Source organism: Buceros rhinoceros, unplaced genomic scaffold, assembly GCF_000710305.1.
Source record: "Buceros rhinoceros silvestris isolate BGI_N320 unplaced genomic scaffold, ASM71030v1 scaffold2768, whole genome shotgun sequence".
NCBI classification, from domain to species: domain Eukaryota; kingdom Metazoa; phylum Chordata; class Aves; order Bucerotiformes; family Bucerotidae; genus Buceros; species Buceros rhinoceros.
In genome coordinates this window covers 1,308-9,459 of record NW_010424895.1, presented here as the reverse complement: position 1 = coordinate 9,459, position 8,152 = coordinate 1,308, and the positions used below count along the sequence as shown (strand labels likewise).

Genomic DNA, 8,152 nt, shown 5'->3' with positions numbered 1-8,152 from the left:
GTGCCCCTGCGGGGAGTTTGTGGATGTGTATGGGGGCTCCCAAGCCTGGCTACCCAGCTCCCTGCCCACTAGCCAGGCTGGCCACCAGCTTGCCAACCCAGCCACAGAGGAACAGCAGCACCCTTCATGCTGGGGGTCAGCACACTCCTGGGGCCACCCCTTTGTGGTCCTCTCCTGCCCTTGTGCTGGAGTCCAGTGCTGGGCCCAGCAGGGACCACATCGTGCTCGCAGCCTCGGTGTGGCCGCCTTCCCCTCTCATGATGAATGGCACCATTAACCACAGCCTTCTCCCGCCAAGCCCAGCGTATTCATCTGAGCAGGGCAGCCAGAGATGGATGTCCTGCCACAGCCCATTACAAGCAGCATCTTAGTTGGGCTCTGCACCATGGAGCGGCACAGGCACCAAGCCCTCCAGAAACCCACGGGCAGCTGCCCATCCTGCACCCCAGCATGAGTGGAGGATGTTGGGGGGATGCAACACCTATGCCAGGATGGCCCCACGTGCCAGCATCCCTTATCCCACATCCCACCTGGGTAATCACTTATAATTAGGGATCATCAGGACCTGGGATTAGCAATCAGATCCTGCCTCTTCCCCAGTCCTCCCCACTATGGTGAGTAATTGATACTAATAACACTAATTAATTTGCATCAGGCCTGATCCTGATCAAGCCAATAACGAGAGTCCCTTGGACTTCAGCCATAGTAGGATCAGGCCCTACATGGTAGAATGAGAAGGCTGGGCTGTGCCTGGCCATGACCAGGATGGGTGCTCAGCTGTACAGACACCAGCTCTGTCCCATGCAGAATGGCACAGCAGAGCCGGGTGCTTCGAGGGGCAAGGAAGGGTTCCCTAATTGTTTTCAGGGAGGATTTACGTAGTAGTAGTAGTATTTTTCCTCCTCGTAGCTAAAAATAACCTAATCAGTCTGGTCTTTGAAGCTACCGGGGGGTAAATAGCATCTTAATATGAATGTGTGTGTCAGCATAATCAGTGCTCCAAAAAGGGCCTGCAATGATGGAAAAGTTTAGCATTTAGAGCTCATTAAGCTGATACGGTACCGAGCGGCGGGTTGCTGGCAGTCTGCCATGCTGTGTGGCATCCTCATCTCTGCTTCCCCATCACTGCCTTGGCCCTGCTCCTCGCCACAGGGTCACCGCAGCCAGGGGTGTGTGGGTGCTCCCGGCACGTCTCCCTGACCACCTGTGACGTGGCAGAGCTTTTGCTCTTGGGCTTCAGCCAGCAGGGTCAGGGTCTTCCCCAAAATGAGTCAACCTTGCTGATCCCCGCCTCTGCACCCTGCAGGTACATCCAAGGTGCCTCCTCCCCAAAGGACATGGTCATCATCGTGGATGTGTGAGTACATGGGCAGGGGCCACTGGCCAGGCTGAGCTCACCAAGGTGCCACTGTCCCACGGGTGGCCATGGGGAAGCTGTATGGTACAGCACTGGTGGGAAGCCCTGTGCCCCCTGACTGCTGAGCCCCCAGCATCCCTCTCTCCTACTAGGAGCGGCAGTGTGAGTGGCCTCACCCTCAAGCTGATGAAGACCTCAGTCTATGAGATGCTGGACACCCTCTCAGATGATGACTATGTCAACGTGGCCTCGGTGAGTGCCACAGGGTGGGCAGCAGGGCTGTAGCCCTGGGCAGTGCCCAGCTCCCCACCACAGGAGCTCTTTGCCCAGACCCAGACCCACCTGGCCAGGGGATCTGCAGACTGAGACATCTTTTTTTTTGCTTCTTAACCACCCACCTGCACATAAGCAGGGAAATGGCTGCTCAGGGCTCAGCTGTATGTGGTGGTGAACAAAAGCTGCCCCTATCATGGGGTGTTTGGCAGAGATGCTCCCAGGATGATCCCAACCAGCCACCTCCTGTCTGTTACCAGGCAGTGACATCATGCCCTCCATGGCGTTGTCACCAGCCCGTGACATCACGCAGCACAGTAGTCGTGGCATCTGCACGTCGTTGAGTGCCCAGCCCGTGCCGGCCCTCCCTGTCTGGCCACAAGCACGCCGGTGCTAATTAATGTGTCTGGCCTGGCTCCGTTAGCTGGATCGCTGCTCCCCTAATGAATGGGCCCTATTGCCAGCAAATGAAGCCGTAAGTGAGAGGTAGCACCTGCTCCTGCTTCCAGCGCGGTGTGGCACGGCATGGCATGGCATGCCTGTCTGCACAAGTCCTGAATAAGCAAGGGTGCAGGCAAGCCCCACGCTGGCAGCACCCACTGCCAGCACCCAAACCCGGTGGCTCAGTGCTAAGCCCCAGTCTCAGCATTGGCCATCCCTGGGACATGGGACACAGGAAGCTCCAGCCACCTCCTGCCCATGGGAGCTAGGCATGGTGGGTGGTTTCTGCCTGCTGGGACTGCCCCGTCCCCTTTCTTCAACTTGCACCCCTCCCTTTTGCCTCCCAGTTCAACGAGAAAGCAAAGCCGGTGTCATGCTTCAAGCACCTGGTGCAGGCCAATATCCGGAACAAGAAGGTCTTCAAGGAGGACGTGCAGGGGATGGTGGCTAAGGGCACCACCGACTACAAGGCTGGCTTTGAGTACGCCTTCGACCAGCTGCAGAACGTGAGCTGGGGCTGGGCTGCAGGCTGAGGAGGGCAGAGTGCACCCATCGGTGCCGAGGGTGATGGGAGAGCTCTGAACACCCAGAGGCTGCCCTGCACCTGGGGCTTTGGAGTGCAGAGGCTTTGTCCTCCTTGCAGTGCTAGGAGGAACACCCACTCCCCGGCATGCTGTAGCTGAGATTTTGCTGGAGCTGCTGCCCCTTTGGGTTATTTAAAGTCAGCAGGGCTAGGCAGAGGGGGCTGGATCCAAGTAGACACAGTGCCAGAGGCAAAATAAAGATGAATGGTGCTATTAGGTGCTGAGCAGCAATAGCCATGACACCATTTCCAGGCAAACAGCATCCCTTCTCCTGCCCGTTCACCCTGGCCACCCTCATCCCAGAGAAGCAGGCTGGGAAAAGAGGTGGATCAGGGCCAGTCCCTTGCCTGGCGCCACTCACTCCAGCTCTGGCCTCAGTCGCTGTCTCTTTGCCCTGCAGTCCAACATCACGCGTGCCAACTGCAACAAAATGATCATGATGTTCACGGACGGTGGCGAGGATCGGGTGCAGGACGTCTTTGAGAAGTACAACTGGCCCAATAAGACGGTGAGGGGCTGTGGGGCCATGCGCCGGGCTGGGGCCACTCGTCAGGGAGGGAGACAGCTGCTCCAGCTCCATTGCTGGCTTCCGCCTCATTTGCCTCATCGTCATCCTCTCTCTGTGACAGCCTGCTCCTGCGCCAAGCCACTGCTCTGGTAATGGGACAGCTGACGCACTGGTGCCGTTCACAGCTGGCTCCCACCTTGGCATGCAGGAGGCAGAGGGCCAGGCACCTCATAGGCTGCCAGAGGCAGGGATGGGGCTGGTGGGCTCCCTGAATGCCGGTCCTGGGGTGAGCATACACCAAGAATGGGAACAGGGCTGCTGAAAGGCAGACAAACCAGCAGGAGGGTCCCCAGTGCCACCAGGGACCTGGAGACCCATTGGGTGGGAGGATCTGGTTCACATACAACCCTCAGAGAGCACAGAGCCCTGTGGGTGCAGTGATACCCCAGTGTGAGTACACTTGGGGTTGGTGGCTTGGGCCAACGCAGTGATGCTGGGGGACAGGAATGGCCAGGGCTGGGCGAGGAGAGAAGGGCTCCTTGCTGCCAGCACAGGCAGCATTTGCAGGAGCTTTCTTCTGCCCCAACCATGCTTGGCTGTGGACAGCTCAGTCTGCGGGCCACAGCAGGCGATGCCACGCTGTCCCCGGGGAGGTTGCCGTCAGCCAGGAGCCCTGGGTGTGAAAGCCTAGGGTGCCAGTGTGCCCCTCATCGGCATGCTCTGCAGGTGCGGGTCTTCACCTTCTCCGTTGGGCAGCACAACTACGATGTGACCCCGTTGCAGTGGATGGCCTGTGCCAACAAAGGTGAGCAGGGATGGCACCTGGCGGGCAAGTGAGGCTGCAGCGTGCTGGGCTCACCCATCACATGGGAGCTGGCTCTGGTGTGTGCCACTGCCAGCAAGGCACTGCTGCAACCCTGGAGGGCTGGACAGCAGGGCAGCCAGACTGCCAAAGAGGCAGGCAGCCGGCTCTCCAGCTGCCTTTCTCGTTCTTTCCTAAGGTTACTACTTTGAAATCCCCTCCATCGGCGCCATCCGCATCAACACACAGGTACGGTGGGGTGCCGGCAGGTGCCTCACATGCTCAGGCAATCCCCAGCCCCCAGGCAGAGAGCCTGAAGGCTGGCAGTGAGCATGGCAGCGAGCTGGGGAGCTGAACCCTCAGCCGGGCCTCGTGCTATTGAAATAAGTGATTCATCTTCTGCAGCTCCCCACGGACCTGCTGCCTTTTCAGTGACTAATTATGAAACATCAGGCGTTAATCAGCACAGAGCAGAGCTGAGCGTGGGCAGGGAGCGAGTGCAGGCAGGGAGCAAGCACGGGCAGGGCGAACCCCAGCAGCACCCTGTTCAGCAGAGCCAGGCATGTCTCCCACACCCCATCTCTCTGCCCCTTTTCTGTCCGTTTTCTTTATTGGAGGCACATGATGTGCCAAGGTGGGTGACAGGGGTCCCTGAGCAGGGCAGCACCTCGGGCCAGAGCTGGCATAGTGGCATAGGGGCTGCTTCCCTGCCCAGAGGTCTGCCTTGGCCGGGTGAGTCAGGATAAGGGAAATGTGCCCCCAGGAGAAGATCTCAAAAAGCCTGCAGTGGCAGCCAGGGAGATGTGGTCTGGGTGTGAAGGAGTAAACTCAGCCCCAGGCACAGCCGCAATAATCCCTGGGGCATGCTTGGGGACAGGAGTGTCACCAGGTTGGAACAGGGAGACATCTGGCTCCCATGCCCTGCTTTCCCCCATCTTGTATCCCTGCAGGAGTACCTGGACGTGCTGGGCAGACCCATGGTCCTGGCTGGGAACCGAGCCAAGCAGGTTCAGTGGACCAACGTCTACCAGGATGCCCTGGTAAGGACCCCCAGCCCCAGGATGTGGGTGGGGACACCGGTCCTGAGGTCCTGCATAGACCCCAGGTGCAGGTGGTGATACTGGCCCCTAGGTCCTGCACAGCACATTCCCCCATCTTCCTTGCAAGGGGGCAACCCCTCCACTGCTGCTGTCCACCCCCATCTCTGGGTCCTGGGGCTGGCGAGGGCCATGGGACACCCTTCTGTGCTTGTGCAGGGGCTGGGCCTGGTGGTGACGGGCACGCTGCCGGTGTTCAACCTGACAGAGGACAGCAGTGACAGGAAGGTAGGAGGCTGTGGCTGCCACCACCCTGACTGCACCAAGACCCCCGGTGTGGGGCCACAACATGATGGGGAGGGTGCCCCAATGCTGGGTGCATGGCTGTAGGTTTTGGGGCACTGGCACCTCTGGGGTGTTGCCTGCTCTACATTCTGTCCCTGGGGTGACACCAGGGATGACTGCCTCCCCTGGGACCCAAAATGGCCTTGGCTCGCTCTCCTGGTTCAAAGGGGACAGCTGGCAGCTGCAAGTTCCTTGGAGGTGCAGTGTCCCATGAAGGGCTGCTGGCATCTGGCACATCCCACCCTGTGCCCCCGCGGTGCCTGGATCTGACCCACACATCCCCAGCGGGAGAAGAGGTCCATTTCCTGTGCCCCCGTCCCTGTGCTGACTGTGGCAGATGACAGCCCTGCTCCCACCTGCCTGTCTTGCTGTGCTTCCTTCCAGAACCAGCTCATCCTGGGTGTGATGGGAATTGACGTGGCTCTCAACGACATCAAGAGGCTGACACCGCGATACAATGTGCGTGGCGGCCCCTTCCCCTCTGTCCCTGCCCTGCGCTGCCTAATCCAAGTGTGGAAGCCTGCTGCGGGGAGCCCCAAGCTGTGCCCCCTAGCACCCCAAAGCACCTCCCGCAGCACTGGAGGTAGCAGGGTGCAGAAGTTGTGATTGCAGGCAGGGATCAGGACAGGCAGAGCTGGGTGGTGCTCTTGGGTCCCAGAGCAGAGCCGAAACCCTTGCAGGGTCAGCTGGGGAAAGCCTTAGCGGCCTGGGGAAAACGGCAGTGGGCAAAATCCGGAGCCAGGGTGAGAGACACTGTTGGCCTGAGAATGAAAATAGATGGGTAGAAAAGGCTGAGCCCTGGGGACGCATGGGGCGAGCTCTGCCTACAGAGGTGAGGGCGGCACGCAAGCCACAGAGCCACTGGCTGGCCTCAACCCTCCTCCTGACCTCCCGCAGCTGGGGGCAAACGGATACGTCTTCGCCATCGACCTGAACGGCTACGTCCTGCTGCACCCCAACCTGCAGCCCCAGGTGAGGAGGGGCTGTCGAGGTGGGGGTTAGTGGGACACTGGGCTTCACGGGGTCATTAGGAGCTAATTATAGGAATTGTAATGAGTTTGTCTGGACTCAGGGGGTTTGTGGTGGCCCTGGGCCCTTCCCTGGCTCTCCCTTTCTGCCTGCAGATCATCAATTTCCGTGAGCCGGTGACGCTGGACTTCCTGGATGCTGAGCTGGAGGATGATAACAAGGAGGAGGTGGGCAGAGCCCAGGGGCAGCTTTAGGGGTACAGGCTGGCTCGCCCTGATCTGAGGTTGCAAAGGGCACTCAGCCCCTCCAACCTGCCCTGGGGAGCGCCTTGTCCTAAAGGCCCTGGCACAGTTCCCATGGGGACACAGTGGGGACAGGAGCTGGGTCACTATCCCCTGGGGGCTAATGAGCCTCTGCCAGGCTGCTCACGTCTCACCCCTGTACCATGGGGCTCCCCAGTGCCACCCCACTGAGGTGGATGCCCATGAGTGCATGGCCAGGCTTTGTAGCCCTCAGTTGCCTCCTCTATATCCTGCAGATCCGGAGAAGCATGATTGATGGGAATGACGGACAGAGGTTCATTAAGACCCTCATCAAGTCCCTGGATGAGGTAACACTGCAGGGGAGGGGGGGTCCCAGCCAAAACTGCTGCCGTGCTGAGCGCCCAGCCGCAGTAGCAGGGAGGGAGGGACTGTGTCTGGTGCTGGAGTCCTGTGTCACCACACCAGCAGGGTCCTGGCACTGCAGGGGCCTGATTGGCTCCCTCTGCCCTGCAGCAATACATCGACGAGGTGTTCAGGACCTACACGTGGGCCCCCATCAAAAGCACCAACTACAGGTGAGCAGCGCTGCCGGCACACCCACACTTGTCCAGCTTCGACAGAACCTGTACCAGCACAGGTGCTGCAGCTAGGGAGGGCCCTGAGGTCACCAAGACCATGTCCCGTGGGCTGCAGGGTTGCAGTCATGCCACCACATCATTTCATGCAGCCAGTGGTGCTTTAGAGGGCACTCCCGAAAGTGCTGCCCACCAGTATTCAGCACGGCTGAGCCAGGCCACAGTCGCCAGGGCTCTGGACAGGGGCTGCGGGGCTGGTGTTCAAGGTGCCGGAAAGGGACACCCCTGTCACTGTCTGCCTGCACAGCCAGAGTGTCCACCTGCTCCGGGGTGGGTGACAGTGACATGCACTGGGGCACAGGCAGTGGCTTCAAGAGGCAGAGGAGAGTAAAGCTCCTCTTTGCAGTTTTCTCCTAGTTTGTACCAGTTTGCACCAGCAGATGTGTAAAAAAGACCCCAGCATTGTCATGCCCGTTCTGTCCAACGCATGCTGCCTTCATCCCGTGAGGAGCAATGCAGTCCCCTGCTGCCCAGTGTACCCTCCTCCTCCTTGCCCCTCAGCTCGGGAGGGACTGGCAAGGGTCACAGTGCCGCCAGGTGTCCTCCACACAGCCCTGGTCCTGTCCCCCACAGTGGCACTCCTCCAGAGCCAAGCAGTGCTGTCCAGAAGGGGACAGTGACACAGGGTGACACAGCTGTGGCCAGGGCTGTGGGTTGGTCCAGGGCAAAAGGGGCTCTGGGCTCCCATGACTCAGCACCAAACAGAATAAAGTCACCACCCTCCTCTTGCCACCCGAGGTTTGAGGTGCCACCACCTCTCTGCCCTCTATGCCAGTGTGCTACCAGGATGATGCTGGATGGTTGGGTGATGACCCTGGATGCCCCAGGATGACCCTGGGTGCCCCCAGGACAGCACTGGTGCAGTCCCTGGAGAGAAGGACACAGCGGGCTGTGCAGGATGCAGCAGGGCTGCTGCCTGCCGTCGGCTGGGGGCGGGT

General features: G+C 59.9%; 1 protein-coding gene across 1 annotated transcript in view; it reads left to right on the top strand.

Annotated features, from left to right (window-relative positions):
* The window catches only part of CACNA2D2 (calcium channel, voltage-dependent, alpha 2/delta subunit 2), a gene marked incomplete at its 3' end in the record, with an annotated part of 36,781 nt that overhangs the window by 28,322 nt on the left and 307 nt on the right, over nucleotides 1-8,152 (top strand). The window contains exons 7-19 of the mRNA XM_010140929.1: nucleotides 1,307-1,357; nucleotides 1,510-1,609; nucleotides 2,419-2,577; nucleotides 3,056-3,163; nucleotides 3,890-3,968; nucleotides 4,165-4,214; nucleotides 4,916-5,005; nucleotides 5,222-5,290; nucleotides 5,732-5,806; nucleotides 6,245-6,319; nucleotides 6,472-6,543; nucleotides 6,855-6,926; nucleotides 7,093-7,154. Of these exons, the coding sequence (XP_010139231.1) occupies nucleotides 1,307-1,357; nucleotides 1,510-1,609; nucleotides 2,419-2,577; nucleotides 3,056-3,163; nucleotides 3,890-3,968; nucleotides 4,165-4,214; nucleotides 4,916-5,005; nucleotides 5,222-5,290; nucleotides 5,732-5,806; nucleotides 6,245-6,319; nucleotides 6,472-6,543; nucleotides 6,855-6,926; nucleotides 7,093-7,154 (1,062 nt within the window). The remainder of the gene's footprint in view (nucleotides 1-1,306; nucleotides 1,358-1,509; nucleotides 1,610-2,418; nucleotides 2,578-3,055; nucleotides 3,164-3,889; nucleotides 3,969-4,164; nucleotides 4,215-4,915; nucleotides 5,006-5,221; nucleotides 5,291-5,731; nucleotides 5,807-6,244; nucleotides 6,320-6,471; nucleotides 6,544-6,854; nucleotides 6,927-7,092; nucleotides 7,155-8,152) is intronic.